Here is a 19,956-nt window from a genome sequence, read left to right on the forward strand (position 1 = left end):
AACAAAATCAAAGATAAACTGTTCACGTTCACTTAAGTTCATTTATTTAGCATCGACAATTTATTTGTATATTTCTTATATTCCGCCAAATATTCGTACATTCGTAAATGGAGTAAAGATACTATTTTTAGAAAAATGAATTTAACGGAAAGGTGAAGTTTCTGTCCTTTTCTAATTGAGTTCTCGTCGAAAATCCCAGTTCACACAAGTAAGTAGTTGCAAAGGGAAATAAATAATATAATAGCCTTTTCACTCAGTGGTGGAATTTCTACTTTGTTCTTAATTCAAAATGAGCACAAATCTAATTTCTCAGAATCATTCTTCTTAAGCGTGAAGGAACAACCGAGACGTAGCGATTCAACTCCCTCTTCAGTGAGTATCAAGTTTAACTCAATTGATTCAGGACTTTGGAAAGCTAATAGGATTCCGCTTATCCAAAGGCCTTTCTTCAATGGTACAAATCTCTATAGTACTTATCGACGCTTCGAGACAGGAAAGTGAGATGTGACGAAACCTCTAGTCTTAATCTCTTGATATGTACCTTGTCATTATTGACAACGTTCTCAGTAGTGTGTCGTGACACTGTTGGGACCATCTCTTTTGAGCAGCGGTTCCCAATTACTTTTGGTCATTACCCACTTGTTCCAAAATCCTGGCTAGCAGCAAGCTCGTTACCCCCACACCATATCTATTATTTTGTACATGATTAATGTAAAGCAAACTCTTTTAGTTGGTTGAACCTTCCTTTATATTCAATTATTGAAACAAATATATCAAGAAATACTATTACTTCTGTTGAAAATAAAATAAATAAAAAATGCATAGATATAAGGTTGAAAATAAATGGAAATAATGTTCATCAGGGTGAAAAATGACAAATACATCAATAAAGACTTCTGCTGTTACCAATTTTATTAACGGGTGTGAGGTAAATTAACTAAATATTGATAAAATACTTGATATAACGTTTCTAACATCTATTTAATGTAGCTGATGTTTTATATCAATTGAAATTAGGTTTTAAACTTTTTATGTTCTATAATTTTTAAATCTTTTATATTTATTTTATGATCGTTTTTTACACTGCTGAATAATGGAACACCGTGTAAAATATCTAAAACAAACCCCATATTTACCTTTTTGGTTAAAAATAGCAATGGATTCTTTGTATAATAATGCGTCCGTCTTCCTCTGACCTCGGACCTGATATGAAAAGAAAAAAAAAAAAAAAACGTTACATGCGGCAGCCCTCCCCCTTACTCTGCCAATCTCCACCCTCCTCTGACAACTAATTGCCGGCGAGAGATACTGGACGTTCGCTAAGATTTAAATTTTTTATCTCTTTACATATACATACACACACACACACACACACACACATATATATATATATATATATATAGATATATATTATATATATATATATATATTATATATATATATATATTACAGCACCTGTCAAAATGAAAAACTGTCATTAACCCCCATCAAATGCGAAATTACCCCCGGTGAGGTAATTTACCCCTATTTGGGAACCGCTGCTTTTGAGTGTTCCTTGCCATAGCCTCCATTATATTCAATGTGATGGAATATATAGCCGCTTTTCCTGAAGTTTCACACTCAAGTATTAAGAACGACAAAATAGGGAGACACAAAATTCAAAAGCATGAAAACATATCTCGCCTACCTGGGGTGGACCGTCATCTGTTGACGAACAAGACAGGTAAGGTAACCTCCATGAAACACACACATCAACACACAACACACACACACACACACACACACACACACACATATATATATATATATATATATATATATATATATATATATATATATTAGATATTATATATATATATATATATATATATATATATATGATCATATATATATATATATATATATATATATATATATATATATATATATATATATATATATATAATATCGAGTAGTTTGCCGTAATGTCTAAAAGTGCGGAAAGTAAGTCTGAGTGAAAATGAAAAAAAAGTGTGGTAAAGCTGAGAAGGAAAGGAAGTTCTGCTACATAAAATTAGCAAAGACTGAGAAAAATGATAAAAATTATGTTATGTAAAAATAATGTTGATAACTACCCATTTAATTATAGAACAAAATTGATAAATGGTTAAACAATTCAAGAAGTGTGTGTTTGTCGATTGCCAGGGTTGTATATGTATAATTGATTCTAAAAAATAATGTTACGTTCCTGATGTAAAGAAAGCCTGCCTCGTCATGGGAGAAATCGATAAGACTAGGACGATTTCTGAGTGCTGCGCAGTAACAGAGTTTGTTTTACATCTGCACACCGCACTTTGTACCCACTTACGTTTTTTCTTCTTTTTTGTCGCAACCCATTTGTTTATCTGGCGACTCACTGAAGGGTCTGGACCCTCGGTTTGAAAAACGCTGGTTTACTCAAGAACATTTTGGTCTTAAAGGCCAATATTAGTCCTTACACGTAACTGTGGCTTGGATGTGAAAGGGAGCGAAAGGTTGCTGCGCAGTGGCGTAGCTAGGAGTCTCTGTCAGTGGCGGGGCACAGCTGAATCTGGGGGTCCACTAGGCTAGGAGGAATAATGAGATTATTCTTTCAACACTAGGCGTGAGAGAGAGCTATACAACTGGGGGGTTCGATGGGGGTTGGGGGAGCTGCAAAGACCACCAAGAAAATTTTGAAATGTGCTGAAACCAGCGGTCGATATCCAGGCATTGTACAGATATCTGTGTTCTGTTATATTGTACAAAGTAAAACAGAGATGTACAGAAATCAGGTACTTTATAAATTATAAAACGTAATTAAATCAGACTAGGAATTACATTATGAAACTGAAAAAACAAAAAACATAAAGTGAGCTATGCAAAACACATTAATTCCTGTGCGTTGAGAAATTGTAAAACATAGGCCATAGAAATACAAGAACAAAAAATAAAAATTAGACTTTCTATAAGGTTATTATGTAATAGGTACTCTTGATCAAAAATTAAGTGGATGAATGAGTTTATATACAATAATATATATATATATTATATATTATATATATATATCATATATATATATATATATAGAAAGTAACAAAATTTTGAAAAAAAATTGCTTGCTATACATTATACGTGATGAAACACCATGACTCAGCTTAACAATACTCTCCGGTTCCTGCGATTTACTGCAGCAAACCTATCTACAAATTCCCCTAAATCTAGTCTTTCAACTCTCATACTTTCAATTGATAACACGGCAAGATTACTTAATCTGTCATTGCCCATTGCATTTCTGAGAGTAAGTCTTAATTAATTTCAGAGCAAAGAAGCTTCTCTCTGCTGAAGCTGACGACACAGGTAACACTACAGAAATTTTGGCTAGTCTACAGAGTTCAGGAAATGCCTCCTCAAATGGATTAAGAATTTTCAATAAGTCTAACAATGATTTAGGCCTTTCAGTGTCACTTACGTCCTTGTATCGTCTTTCTAACATGCGTTTTGCAGAGTACAGCTCACGTTTGAGATCTCAGTGGTTAGCATTGTAGGCAATGAATCTAAGTCCACACGTTTTCTCGAAAGATAAGAAATTCTGTACTTTGTGGGTTAAGTGACTGTAATGCTTTCATAAGTGTTCAGGTTTCATTACTAAACCGCCTTTTCATTTCTGACAACATATGGTCTTCAATAGGGTAAAATAAAGTGAATTCGTGCTGAATCCTTAACACTAAGTTCAAAGTGCATGTGTGTTTCCTGACTGTTTTCCAGTAGAATCAACAACAACAAACTCCTGCAATTTTGTAGAAATTCTACGTTTCTTTGATGGTCTACACTCTGAAGTATCAAAACCATGAGCTGTTGAACTCTTCTCCACCTCATCCCACAAAGTATCAAAAGATGAATCTGAACACATCTCTTCAAGCTGTACTGTTACAGTTTCAATTAATTCTACAGCTTTAACCAAGTCAAGGTTAGCTGACTGTAGCAAATTTGATGATGAATTTATCTTACCAAGAATATATGTCATGTCAACGAATCTCATAACGAAATGAGCATTTATTTGGCATATCAGTCCTCTTACATAAATGGCCCTATTTGCATTGAAGTCATCTGCCAAATCTTCCAGAAAACGTACCACAGCGGACAACCTATTCGGGTTACTTTGCAAGCATCATACCTGCACGCCCATCTGGTATCTGAAAGTCGCTTTATTCCTCTTGTTTGTTTGTTTGTTTGTTTGCTCATTGGGATACAGTTCCTTTTGTACATTTATCCACTATGCATGGACATAAGACCACTAATGAATACATAACGTTTTTCCAACAATGAGAAAAATTGTGAAGCGTCAGGTAAAGATTTGATGACATCGACAATAACGCCTCGATGGCGTGGTCGGTATGGTGTTGGCGTGCCACCTCGTTGCCCGTGAGTTCGATTCTCGGGTGTTCCACTGAGGGGTGAGAGATGTGTATTTCTGGTGACAGAAGTTCACTCCCGACGTGGTTCGGAAGTCACGTAAAGCCGTTGATCCCGTTGCTGAATAACCACTGGTTCCATGTAACGTAAAACCACCATACAAACAAGACATCAACAAGAACTAGATTTAGATGATGGGCATGACAGTGTTAATAGAAAGCAAATAGTGCCTCTTGTTGTATTTGTGCTGCAACTCCTTTGTGTCTGTCACTCATAACTGAGGCACCATCATAACCTTGACCAACTAAATTGGCCTTGAAATCAATTTCATGTCTTTTTAGGACATTAAGTATTTCGTGAGTCAGCGCATTTGCATCAAGTTGAAAAGCAGCTTTAAAGTCTAAGAAAGTCTCATGGTGGTTTTCTTTATAATAGTATCTGTTTTAGGTACATCCTTAGTTTCATCAACTATTATGGTGAGAAATTTGGCTTCCCTCACTTCATTTACAATTTCTGTCCTACTCATCTCAGCTAAAATACAAATTATTACATTTTGTATCTCTGGGCATGTGTACTTGGCATTTTTGGTCCACCCTCTAACCGATCTTTTACAATTGGATCATGACTGGCAACTAATTCTATGGCAACTAATTTAAAAATTTGCCTGACAATGCCTGGGTTGTCGGTCTATTCTCCTTCTCTATGCCCTCTCTGAGCCAGTTTCTGTGTACAAGTCACCAAAACTACTTGCTCTAATCACTGTATGAAGTGACGACCTTCTTTCATTTTGTATTGACCCCATGCAACCAATGCATCACCAAAATACGCTGCGTGAACATGCTTTGCTAGCCCTCCTCCCTTTCCACTTGCATTGAATGATTTTCCAACATTCACATTAGGTAGTGGAAAATGTCGATAAGCAAAGCAAAATATACTATCAATACTCTAAAAATATTCAAGCCATGGAAATGTAGCATACCATTCATGGCGAAAGGAGCGGTGTTTGCTGTCATAATAGTTTGGGGGTATTTTTCAAGTCTAGGTTGTGCTGGACCCGACGATGGCTTAACCAATAAATCCATTGGCACTGCCAGTGACGAACATGCCTCTGACACATTATGGGATATTATACTGGTGTTTTCCTTGTATTTCTCATTTTCACTTGTGTCACCTTCCACGAAAGTGGTTGGATTATTGGCGCACACTATACTATCAGATACAGATTCATCTGAACTTCCAGAACCAACGTTTTCTACTTCCCTCTTTTTAGGACCCTTCATCTCATCTCCCACCTTCAACTTGAAATAATCCTTTATGAATGATTTTTTTGAAGCCATTTCAAACTTTGTGAAAACTGCAGCAGCCAGCAACTCACTCCAACCTGTGCCAGATAAATAAAAAAAAAAAAAAAAAAAGGAGGACCTGTCAACACCGCACTCCATGTACAGGTTATGCCTAGACGAATACTGAGCAGCCTACAGTCTTCCTGTTTTCCCACAAGGCTTGGCTAAGCTAGCTTGCCTGGGGCCAGAGTTGTGAACAAGGTGAATACCCTTAAGAATTACTATGCACGACTCACATACCTTCCGCAGGCTACTACACTAATATACTAAAACATGTGTTTGGTGAACATATTTCCCACATTAACAGATAGTATTAATATCATAAAATAATAAAATAACACATATTCAGTATTTTATTAATGAAACCGCACCCTAATATATCAACAGCTGATACACAATGTAAACAACTGCCGAATGCTCTACCATTCAGACAACTGACAATGTCTTAAAGAGTGAAGAAACCAGACTAAATCACACAATATCAGATAAAACACATTAGTTTTTAACTTCCATTACCTGAAGATAATGGAGGATAGCTGGGTGAGTTTGTTTGTTTGTATGGTGTTTTTACGTTGCATGGAACCAGTGGTTATTCAGCAACGGGACCAACGGCTTTACGTGACTTCCGAACCACGTCGAGAGTGTACTTCTATCACCAGAAATACACATCTCTCACCCCTCAGTGGAATATCCGAGAATGGAACTCGCGGCCACCAAGGTGGCAGGCCAAGGCCATACCGATCACGCCACTGAGGTGCTGTGCTGGAGATACAATAGGCAATGAGTCGGTAACTCAGTGACTGTGTGGTATGGCTATGCATAGATATAAAAGCCTAGATGCCGCATCGGCCGGCCGGACATACGTCATCAGGTCCACCATCTTGGCACGGTAATTCAAACAATGCAGCAGGCTGCAGTATATGACGTTTTTTCGCCACTATTCCCTTAATATTGCACGGATTTTCTTGTCTGATGGTTCGTTACAAAGCTTACATAATTCCCTACAAGGATCTAATAAATAAAGTTGTTCCTTATTGTTTGAAAGTTAATTTGCAATGACTTTGTTTTAGCAGGTAGGGGGAAGGGGGCTAGTTGTACACAAATGTTAATATTTACCCATAACTATTGCTGTAAACAATAATTTGAAGTGCTGTGATAAGACAGATTACTAAAGTAGGCCTACAGGCTATCGATCTGTGCAACTTAAGTAAAATCTTTGTCTCTCGAAGTGCTCTGTTAAAAAATCCCCAATATAATTTTTGGCACAGGCCTACAAGTTTAAGTCATAAAACTGTAGGGTTGAGCCTAAAAATAAACTACAGTAGGCCCTAGAATAACTAGGATTTCTGTGTTATCTAGCCTTTGCATCTCGGCTTGCTCCTTTGAGCCTGGGGGGGGGGGGGGGGGGTTCTTCAATCCTTTTTTTGGAACGGGATGCTCCTCAGTGAATTCTGACCTCTAGACCTGGCTTTAGAAAATTTAGGGGGGATCAAGTGGCAAAAGTGACTTATCTCTAGACCTAATTTTATATGGTGAAATAATTATATAGAACTTAAATTTTTCACAAAACTACCTTTAATTTGCTCAGGCTAGGATATATCATTATGGCAAGCATTAACAGTTCAATATAGCTCATCTCTAGACCCGTGTTGTCAAGGACCCAAATTATTATACCTTATTTGGGATAAGGGCCTGGGCCATCTCTATACTTCTACCCTTCCAGAAGGGGACCCATCTATAGACCAAAATTGCCAAAATGAGCCAATCCTGACGAGCAACCCTGTATACCAGGTCATAGTTACCCCCCACCCCCTCCCCCCCCACGAGCCTTTCAGCCTAGGCCACAATCATAAGGCCAGTCTAATTTTTTTTCAGCTAACTGTTCATTGGTTTGGTCACACATGTAAATTTAAAGCTATGGGTGGCCTTATGGGGTCATTAAGCCTATTCTTTGAAGTAACAACTCTCAAAATGTATTGCACAATGATTTATTTTCATGATATTTGTTCTTACATTGAATGTATATATAACATTTATTGTACATCTGTGCATTTATTTATAAATATTCCCAGCAGTTTAAACAAGTTTTTTTTCATTGCTGTTTCCAACAGTTTAATGATACTACATTGTAATGATAATCTATATGCATTGATATGAAATTAGCAGGCTATATCAAAACATCAACAAAAACTCATTATGTGCCTTGCTTGGCCATTTAGTTCTTATTACAAGGACCAGATTAACACTTTAATATTACATAGCTATAATGCAGTGAAAGAAATCGAGAGAAACATCAAATTAGTGTCCAACATACACGATTTACCTATTGACCTAATGGCCCTTAAAACAATATTGTTTTAACATTTTTTTCGTATGCTGTCTTATCACAGCATTTCAAAATTATTGTTTACAGCAATAGTTATGGGTAAATATTAACATTTGTGTACAACTAGCCCCCTTCCCCCTACCTGCTAAAACAAAGTCATTGTAAGTTAACTTTCAAACAATAAGGAACAACTTTATTTTATTAGATCCTTTTAGGGAATTATGTAAGCTTTGTAACGAGCCATCAGACAAGAAAATCCGTGCAATATTAAGGGAATAGTGGCGAAAAAAAAAAAACCGTCATATACTGCAGCCTGCTGCATTGTTTGAATTACCGCGCCAAGATGGCGGGCCTGATGACGTGCGCCAGCCTATTCAGCTAGCGGCCGATGCGGCATCTAGGCTTTTATATCTGTGTGGCTATGGCTATGCATGAAGTGTACAGCCACAGTACCCATAAAAACTAAAAAGAGATGGAATGGTAGAAAATGGATAGGGGTAACTGGTCTACTTTGGTTACAAAAGGGACGTGAAGTTGGTTTAAGTGTTATTAATTAAATGAGCATGCATTTAAGAGACATATGATGTTGATTCCAAATTTCCAAGCTGAGGAAAAACATTTATTATATTTGAAAGTATTTTCAGTGGGTGGGCACAGGATTCTCGTGTCTGGGCACGTACCGCCCATGCCCACGTTTAGCTACGCCACTGCTGCTGTGGAATTCAATGCACAGCAGGCCAATCCGTGGGGAAGATATCAATGACCAAAAACTTCCCAGAAACTACCTATTGATCTTTGGTTTCGTATAAAGAATATTTCCCAGAAAAGCTTTGAGGACGGTTCCTGACCTTCATTTGGACAAACCATTCCTCATCGAAATTCAGGACTCGTCTATGGGTACGAAAAAAAAAACTTTCATGTTATCTCCTGTTTTGTTTGAAGGCTTGCCGAAGAGTGGCTTCTGTGGCTCTCAGAATACTGTAAATAACGACTAAATGACTAAAATAATGTTTTGTGGTACGAAATAAGTTTGGTATGACCTTTAAAGTAGGCTCTTGACCACGAAACACCTGTCGGACTATGTATGTTCACCGCTTTGACAAAAAGACAACTTTCGCTATCACAATAGATCACTGATCTCTTGCCCTGCAGAGCGAGACCAGATTTTCTGAACAGCTGTAATATGCAGTAAATGTCTCGTTGTGAAACAAATCCTCGCTGAGGATGTGTGATTAGAACCACAACAGCTCAAGCGAAGATGCAGTATGTGAGGACTGGAATCAGACAAGGAGATCCATAAACAATCTTCCTTGTACTTCTTATTTATTAACATTTCTATCAATTTATCTATTTAAGTGTTAATTTATTTGTCTTTATTTCCTAATAATCGATTTCTTTTTTATGTATTTCCTGTTACCTTGTGTTCTTGGGCATGAAAACCATATTCTTTAGAAGCTTGATTTCCTAGTAGTCAGTGGCCCTTGTAGGGCTCTTCCATATGTAGCATATAAAAATAATCAAATAAATAACATAAGCTGGAATGCTAAGGCTTGTCTAAGTTCTTTCATAGACCTATATCTTCCAAGCTGCTGATATATATATATATATATATATATATATATATATATATATATATATATATATATATACATATATATATATCAGCAGATGACATGTGGAACAGGCCTACAGGAGCCACTGACTAGAAATTCGAGCTTCTGAAGAATATGGCGTTCCTATGAGAGAGCACAACGTAACAGGAAATACATAAATTAGAGACCAGTTATTAGAAAATAAATAAAAATAAATCAACACATTAATAGATAAATATATAAAAATGTCGATAAATAAAAAGAATGACAAGATTGTTTATGGGTAGTAATGTACTGCACCTTCAGTAAGGTATGCAGTTTGCACACATTACTTGGCTAATACTGATAAGTTTCTCAAGATTACAATCTAGAGAAACTTAACAGACAGACCGCCAACATCAAAGCATTTACTATATTCAGCAGATTTGCAAGACGACAGGTGAAAAGTTTTATATGAAGAGCATTAAGCATTAACACTTTGTAAGAATTAGGCCTTCAAAAGACGGCATTCTAAGCGAAGTTTAAAACTGCCAGATTAGAGCAAGTCGCTGACTCGCTGTAGTGATCACAAGCAACAGTCTCGAGTAGGTGCCCCCCGAAGTGACCGATCATTCTAATCAGAAAGAATAGCAACTTAAACTCGACTTGAACTATCATTCTCTCTCTCATGAAAACCACGTTCTAAAACAGATTGTGACCATAAACATTTAGTAAGAAATAATCTTCAATCATCTTAATTTGTCTTTGATAATTAAGGATGAACAGAGAAGTCTGAGAGGCTATAAGTCTCAGACTTGTCTGTTCATCCTTTCCTTCTTGAAGCCTTCATTGTGACATCAGTTTCTTGGATGCAAATTCTAAAGTCAAAGGATTAAGAAAAAAAATAACACCTAACCAATTCTAAGAACCTGACCTGCAGCATAACCTCCTACATATTTTGTTTTTGTTCACGTTGCATGCTTTTACTGTTAGAGTTTGTTATTGCAAAAAAATAAAATAAATAAAGAATGGAAAAGCTTTAGAAAGTTGATAGTTATAGTAGTAAAATGCTCGGGAATTCTGGGTAATTTCTTTTTTGGGGGAAAGGTAGGAGGATAGGCCTAAAACTCTCCAAGCACTTTCCTACAAGGCTTATGGTAGTGGCAAGCAGTCAATACCCACCGAAAGGTGCCAGTTTTTTACTTTTTATTTCCAAGTACTGAAGAATGATTTTGAATATTCGAAGTCTTTCGAGGACGGCTAAAAGAGTAATTAGTAACTGCATGGACCTTGTATCCAGAATATATATTAGGCCTATTCCTCATTCCTCGGGGTTATGAGCTTCTCTGGGAGCAAGAGCCCGTGCTAAAACAAGGCTGGCTGAATCTAGATAGATAGTTCCTCGACACAGCAAGACAGAAAGACGAGGTTCAAGCACTTCGAAGAAAGAATGTATACCGGAAAAAATGTTCGCTGTCAAATTTAAATATTTATCGCAGTAAATATGGGGTTTATTTAGGAAAATTAAATATCAGTCATTATTTCTTGGGGAATGATCTCGTTAGCTGTTGAAGCATTTCTCTTTAGGCTGATTACTTTTTCATGTAAATTCACTAACTGTAGACCTATAACATCAAATTGTTGGTTTCGTGATGTACTTAAAAAATGGAGAGATCTCTTGAATGAAATGTTATTTATGGCGGTACTATACTTAACAAGTATTTATCCAAATGTTTTCCTTCAATTTATATTTCATTTTTAGACCATCATGACGCAGAGTATCAGTTCATTTCTTATAGTTCAGATTGTGATACCTGCTGACTCGTTCAGTTCAAAATGATCTGTTGCAACACTTGAAAACATAGGAAAATATAATTTTTATATATAATTATATATATTATTATATATATATATAATAATATATATATATATTATACTATATATATATATCTATATATATAATAAATATATTATATATATATATATATATATATATATATATATATATATATATATATATATATATATATACATATATATATAGTATATATATATATATATATATAATATATATATTTATGTATCTTTGGACAAAATGAAAACTGGATATTGATGTTCAATGGGAGCACGACTCCTTGGCGGCATAAGGCCATTTTAACCAATGATTTGAATGTAGAAGAAAAGAGCCACAGATTGACCAACACTTGGTGAGCAGCTTCAAAGAGTGGTCGTCAAGAGCCGTAGATATTTGTTTTAGACTTCGTTAGTCTCCACGATGACCCAGCAAATTTTCATTCTCTCCCTCTCCTTTCTCTTTTTGTTATCTCGGGCTGATGCTTCTTTTCAAATTGTTTGTGTGCTCTCAGCGAGCTCGGCTAGACCAGGGGATGGCCGGCCACCAGTACGGAGAGTTGATAGTTACAGAGATAATTGTTGAGATAACGAGCAAACTCCGGTGGGAGGAGCTGACGGTGTATAAGATTGAGGAGTCGCCCGGGAAATCATCGACAACCCGATGTTATCTCTCTCTCTCTCTCTTCTTATGCGATTCAGAACCAGTTTTCTACGATTTTGCAAATGATACCGATTATGAATTGATGGAAGCATACTTAGGCAGAGTTGTGTAGTTTTCAAGGCACACACACACATAATGTCTATGTGTAAGTAAAATATTGTGCAAGAAGTCTTTATTTTAGGTTGTGTTTAATCTGGGAACTCATTTCCAGATTTGCTGAGTCTGTGCTCCGTCCCCTCGCACGCAAGAGCTAGCTTACCGCTAGATGTTATCATTTTTGGAAACCAGCATTGCAGTAGTATTTGATTTTGGCCAGCTTTTCCATATTGTGAAAGATAGGAGTGATCTAGACATTATATGGCACTCTGACTACGTGTGGCCAATTTGCCTTGACTTTATCTCAGGCCAGTAAATGTTTCTTGTAAATAAATGTAAATTAGAGTAATCAGCTGGGTTTTCAATGGCGACCTTCCAGAATAAAGCCAAACAAATCCCCTTTAAAGTTATCTAAGGTAAGTCATAAAGCTCTTCCATTATTACCCTCTCATTTTCCACTTACGGTTTGGGCATAAGGCCGCCCATATGTATATATAATATATATATATATATATATATATATATATATATATATATATACATATGTATAATAATATATATATATATATATATATATTATTATTTATTTAACAATATTATTTTTTAGGGTCTAATATGGCCGTTGACTTTTATATTCGTTGTATATAGTTTAAAATTTGGGTGAATAACTTTTTTTTTGCCTTGAGTATATATATTCTAAGTAAATATATACCTTTTATGCTCTTGAATCATTCCAGGTCACAAAATAAACACACTGCTTTTTAAACAAATATTTTTACGTACACGAAACTTGTTGATAATAAAGGCTTTATGTTTGCACTGTACATAAAAGTCTCTGTAATGGGTGTAGTGCCGTCAGTGCACCTCACTCGGTGCACTGTAGGCATTACTTCAGGTTCTTCCGCTACAACCCTTTTCATTCCTTTTACTGTACCTCTGTTCATATTTCTTTTTCTTCCATCTTTCTTTCTTACCCTCTCCTAACAGAATTGTTTCGTATTGCAGCCACGAGTCTTCCTCCTGTTACACTTTTAAAACCGTTTTAGCTCTCAGTCTCCCTTTCAGAGCTGAATGACCTCATAGGTCCCAGCGCTTGGCCTTTGGCCTAAATTTAAATTTCATTTCCACTCCTGTTATGAACATCACAATAGATGATAGATTCAAGAACTGTTTTCATATCGAAAACTGATAAACTGTTGATAAAAAAAGTTAATTAACTGAGGAATATATTCCTAAAATATACAAGATCCGAGAATTATATTAAAGAATATCGTTAACATAAAATAGAAAAAAGCAACAATTTCACCGACAAAATCATGTAGACTGGAGAAGAAATATACATTACTCATGATAAGAATCTATGCAATATATATATATATATATATATATATATATATATATATATATATATATACATATATTATATATATATATATTAATATATATATATATATATATATATATGTATATGTGTGTGTGTGTGTGTGGTAGTTCAAAATTAGATCACTACCATCAATATTTGGTAGCTTTTCGTCATCTTAATCGTCTTTAACTTTTATTATTCTTAGACATGCTTCTTAGCCCATTCTTTTTTTGAGTCATTAATCTCTTGGATGCAAATTCTACAGTCAGAGAATTTGCATTCCTATGTTGTTGCCGTCCGGATATCGTAAAGAAAGAGAAATAAGTGGAGAGAGAGAGAGAGAGAGAGAGAGAACAAGGAACACGCGAGAAAGCTTAAAAAAAAAAAAAAAAATATTGGTTGTTACAGTAGGAAAACGCTCAGGAATTCTTTGTGATTTTTTTTTGGGGGGGTGTATAGGCCTAAAACTCTCCAAGCACTTTCCTACAACGCTCACGTAGTGGCAAGCAGTAAATTCCCCTTCAAAAGGTGCCAGTTCGCTTTTAATTTGGTTTCAAGCATTAAAAAGCTTTTTAAAATATTACTTTAGTTTATTTTTCCCTTATTTCTGATCGCACTCCAGTAGATTCTTAAAATTTTAGCTCTCCTTTTATGACTTTCTGAGTCTTCCATGGACGTTAAAAAAAAAAAAAAAAAAAAACGAGTAATTGGTTACTGGAAGGTCCTGCCATCCAGAAATGTATATTAGGCTTATTCATGGTTCCTCGGTACAACCAGATACGCAGACGAGGTTCAACCGTTCAAGCACTTTGAAGAAAGACTGTCTGACGGAATACCTTGTTCGCCGTCAAAGTCATTGTAAGTATCTACAGTGTTCTGTCACTGTACACGACTGTAAAGCTTAAATGTAGGCAGCTATTAAAGTAATATCAACAATGTTCATTAAAATTTGACGAAACTATAAATTTTAGTCTCATTACCTTTTTAGTCCTTTATCTTTAGACCTATCTTTCTTAGATAGTGACTACCAGGAAAACATAAACAAAAGTCCATAAATATCGTAAAGATAATGACTAAGGAAAATTAGTCTTAGATAACGACCCCGAAAATCTTTGTTTGTCACTGTCTAGGAAAAAGATCCCTTTAGTGAAAACTCACTTTGTAATTATATATAAAAATTAGACTCATGTTTCATTAAATCAATCCAAAATTAGACTCATGTTTGATTAAATCGGTCCAAAATTGGACTCATGTTTGATTATATCAATAACATGGTCTGTTACAACGATAGTAAACATAACAAGAAAATATATACAAATATCATATATATATAATGTGTGTGTTTGAATGAAAAGAAGTGGATATTAGAGTTAAATGTAATCATTTCTCAAAGGAACACGGCGTTGCCATGTTGGTTTCGGTGTACTTATCCGCTTCTTATCCCAGTTTCGCATACGGATCATACGGACACAGCCATTATACGCCCTATGGTCACGGACACGGGTAAACTAGAATAAATTCCTTCCTAAGTTTTATCTTTTTTTTTAAAGATATCAGATTCTTCATGAATGGAACACTGTATTCTCTTTTATTTACAAGGAAATCATTAAATTATTTTTTTTATCCTTTTATTAAATGTTTATTTTCAGGTCGTTCTACGACCACGGGCACTATTAATTAAGGATGTACTCTGAATAGGTGTAGGATAGTTCACCCTTCCGTAAAGCAATTTCTCTTCCTCCTTATACTATTTTGATAATTTTGCACTAGACAGAACCCAGGATATTTAATGTTTAATAAAGAACTTGTTTGAGCAACTCTTCATTTGGTTAATTGTATTAATTCGAATGATTTTTGATAAATCGTGGTTTTAATAGCGCTTGAAGTATCTCATTTGGATCCTGAATTTACTTAAGAGGATACAATACAACTGGTGTATTTTCGCTTACTCGGGGAGTAAGCCTACAAACGACCTTGTTATTGTTGTTGTTCTTGTTGGGGGGTTGGGAGAGTTCTATGAAAGAGCATAAAAAGGTCTGAAAAAGATGTTTCGCATAAAGTTCAAGAGATAAGAATTTTAGGATAGGATATCTATGATTCATTTATTAGAATGAAAATGTAAGAGGTAATGATGTGCATGTTAAACAGTATACAGAAATTTGTTTGTTTTAAGAATAAACGCCTCAGTTTTTTTAATCAACATTTTATCAATCAGAAATGTCATTATCTGACTGGTGATGGTATTGCAAAACACGATCTTATTACCGTAGCCCAATATTATATAAGTGTAGTTTATGTAATGAGAAATCACTCATTATAGGCTAGGTTTTCTTCTGCTTTTATCATAAAGGTTTCTGGTACATCTTAAGTCTTCATGATACAACATCATCCTTAAGGGAAACAGTATCGAGGCTATGCCAAGCACGAACACATCTTGAGCCAGCCACCGGGGTAACTTTATTAGATAAACTTAACACTTTAGCTGTCACTGATAATGTTGATGACACCAGTTTGCAGTTAAGCAGATGTAAAAGAGAAAGAAGTAAAATGAGACCGAGATACGGATCTTTAAAATTTATCTGTAGCTATTATGGCACTGTATACTAGATATAGTACTTTAATTTGGATATACTATTCGGCTGACCAACGCACTTTCGAGTGAACAATGTTTTCATCGTATACATAACCCATTTTTATATCATTACATAACACAAACGTTTGTCTCTACATTACTGATTCTTCTTTTTAGCAGTCTTCGCTTTGCTTTTAGTAAATACCGCCCGTAGCATCTTCTTGACGATCCAGCGGACGACCAGGAGAACTGTGACCACAATCAAGAAGAAGAGCGCCAAGACATCCAGCAGGAGATACTCCACCCAAGAGAGACTGGCTCCGGGGGACCTCAGTCTAGGTGCTCCCTTGTGCCTGACGACGTACTCCGTCCAAAAGATGGCCCTCTCCAGGGGGGAATTCAGCTGATCCTTCAGGCAACGGGATACTGAAGATATAGTTTCCGAATACCTGAAGTAAATGAACTGAAAATTAACACCTTATACTGTACGAGAGACTGAAGCATAGGTCTATTTAAAACAATAGATCCATCTAATGGATAGGCTGAATACACAAATTAATGGTACACAGAGAAAAGACTTAATTGCAAAAATGTTGAGTCTTTTCGTTTTCAGAACTACCTATGAAGGTTTTGCCAAACTTTCTATAATACTTCCTACTTCTGCTCTTAAATATTCTAGTTAGCTTTTCGGGAGAAAGATAATAATAGTTTCAATCAACTGCAGTCCATGCACAGAGTATTTAATTTCTAACACAAATAATTTATATATATATATATATATATATATATATATATATATATATATATATATATATACATATATATATATACATATATATATATATATATATATATATATATATATATATACTATCTGCAGTATGATCCTCAAACAGCAATTCAGGAATGCCGAAGACACATGGATGTTTTATAAGATTTATTCATAGAGAAACGTTTCGCACATGACTATGTGCATCATCAGTCTGAAAAATGACAAAAATAATAACATTAAAAATACTAAAAATACACAGGATTCATTAAAATGACAAATTAAAAACATTAAATGACTAAAAAATAAGAAGCAAAGTAAAACAACTGCTGTTTACACCAACCTTCAGGTACAGGGGGGAAGAAGATAGAATGACAAAAGAGGGAACAACAACCTCCAAAGACGACTATGCCAGATATAGTTGAGCAGAGGAGCAGCCACCGTTTAACGATGGAACGAGTCTTTTAATATATAACGACTCTAAGGTCGTCAGGTAATCTGCATAGTCGTCTTTGGAGGTTGTTGTTCCCTCTTTTGTCATTCTATCTTCTTCCCCGTACCTGAAGGTTGGTGTAACAGCAGTTGTTTTTACTTTGCTTCTTATTTTTAGTCATTTAATGTTTTTTAATTTGTCATTTTAATGAATCCTGTGTATTTTTAGTATTTTTAATGTTATTATTTTTTTGTCATTTTTCAGACTGATGATGCACATAGTCATGTGCGAAACGTTTCTCTATGAATAAATCTTATAAAACATCCATGTGTCTTCGGCATTCCTGAATTGCTATATATATATATATATATATATATATATATATATATATATATATATATATATATATATATATACATATATATACATATATATATATATATATATATATATATATATATATATATATATTGTGTGTGTGTGTGTGGTGTGTGTGTGTGTGTGAAGAAAGGATGTTCATGAAAAATACACAAACTATCCCAGGGTTTGCCTCATTCAATACATAATCAGAACATCATTTGCTAAGTCGTAGAAAGCTGGCTCTGAATCGCATGAGAGAGAGAGAGAGAGAGAGAGAGAGAGAGAGAGAGAGGTTACCTCGGGTTCTCGATGATTTCCCGGACCGACTCCGTAATCTTCTCCACCGTCAGCTCCTCCCAGACGAGCCATAGGCCGAACCCAGATGTCTGGGCCTTGATGCCGTTCTTTTCTTGGTCCCCGAATATCGGAAGGACCAGGACGGGTTTGCCGTGGTAGCAGGACTCCTGGAGGCTCAGCAGACCTCCGTGGGTGATGAATAACTTCACGTTGGGGTGAGCTTAAAAGAAAAAAGAAAAAAAAAAGAGAAAGAGGAAGGGGTTAAAGCTTTTTCTTCTTCTTCATCTTTTTTTTTCAGGTGCATTGTTCCACAAAAATAGCGTGAATTGCATAACAGTTTTAAATCAATTCTGAATTGGAAGAATCTTTGCAAGAAATAAGTTTGTTTTGGATGCTTTCGGTAGGAAAAGTCTGTTTATATGAGGGGAAATTTTCTCATTTTCTTGTTCAATAAAACAGCAAAGCACCAATTAAACCTTAACTGTCAACGAGAACATCAAAACCAAAGGTAAACCACATCACACACCTAGGTCTATATTTTCAACGGTTTTGCCACAAGTAGTGACCCATTAAGGGAGATGATCAAATAAACATTCCCACTGTACTGTGAGCTCCTGAAGTTATTAAGCCCCAGTAATTACTGACTGACTAACTGGTGAATTTATGCTGTGATGCCAAGCCCTGGGCCACTGTAGCCCCTACAGCGCTTAAGTCAGTGAAAGAAGGCTGTTAAACTTTTTGGGCAGCGAGATAAAGACCTCCACCAAGTGTCTGAAGGTAGAACTGAGGGAGAACCTCAATAGTTGCAATAAGAAGTTGGAGACAAGACTGTGGAAAAGAAAAGGGAATGGAAGTAAAGTAAAAATTTAAACAGTGGGCATAGCTAGGAGACGAAGGGATGCTGCAAACACCCATAGTAATGCCTACAGGTCACCATGGGAGGTACACTGACGTCATACCCTCCTACGGGGGACCCAAGTAACGATAAAAGACAGACTAACACCTAGTACTACCTAGGATATCCTGCTGGGGGAGCCACTTCTTGATCATGACGTTGTCCGAAACGCCCTCGATGTCCCTCTCAAACTTCCACAGAATCCTGTGGTTTAATCTCTTAAAGGCCTCGACCAGCATGTCCCTGTACTTCGAGGGCATCGAGTCTCCTCGGGCAACGGAGCCTAGGCTGAAGTAGATGGCTCCTTCAGGCCCTGCCCCATCGAGCCAGGATTTGATGTCCTGCAGAGGAATAGACCTTAAAGTAAGCAAGTATGTTAGAAGACGAAGATATGACAAAGTTCTTACCAAATAATTATTGACATAGGCAGAAGAAAAAAAAAAACGAGATATACTCAGTGTCAGGTCAGTGAAAGTAAGAGATAACTCGGAGCAGAGTAATGTATGACTTTGTAGGCTAAAATAAAGCAAGCCATGTTTCATATTTAGCACAAATAAACTAATGCATGGACGCACTTCTGTGAATTACACGTTTTTATTCAAAGAGAAGAGGTTTTTCTATTCAACATCAAAAAATATTAGCTGAACAGAGCTAAGATATGTTTGAAATGGCTTAGGTTTTGATACTTCTGCACGATAAGTGAAACATATCTGGTTTTGTAGACTAATATCCTTTTCCTATTCTTTAGATTAAAGAAAATATGTTATAAATTCTATCATCCTAAGATTTAAAAATTCAAGGGTTCTAAGATTTTAATAAATTTCAGATTGATCGAACTCTGCAATCATAAAATGATGAACTTTAGTATTATGAAATTCCAAAATTAATTAAATAAATAAGTAAAACTCACAATTATAGAAGTATATGATTAAAAAACTTTAGGCTTATTGAATTTAAAATATTACGACCCTAGCATTCCATCATAATTCTGCAGTACGAAACC

General features: G+C 35.7%; 1 protein-coding gene across 1 annotated transcript; it reads right to left on the reverse strand.

Moving 5' to 3' along the window:
• Positions 1–16,186: 16,186 nt before the first annotated feature.
• On the reverse strand, positions 16,187–19,294 carry LOC135219868 (UDP-glycosyltransferase UGT5-like; the record flags this gene model as incomplete). The annotated part of the gene is given in 3 exon segments (XM_064257000.1): positions 16,187–16,648; positions 18,059–18,278; positions 19,072–19,294. Coding segments are annotated over 3 exon segments (735 nt in total), but the record flags the coding sequence as incomplete, so codon positions are not given.
• Between the last annotated feature and the right edge of the window lie 662 nt (positions 19,295–19,956).

Source organism: Macrobrachium nipponense, chromosome 1 (genome assembly GCF_015104395.2).
Source record: "Macrobrachium nipponense isolate FS-2020 chromosome 1, ASM1510439v2, whole genome shotgun sequence".
NCBI classification, from domain to species: Eukaryota; Metazoa; Arthropoda; class Malacostraca; order Decapoda; family Palaemonidae; genus Macrobrachium; species Macrobrachium nipponense.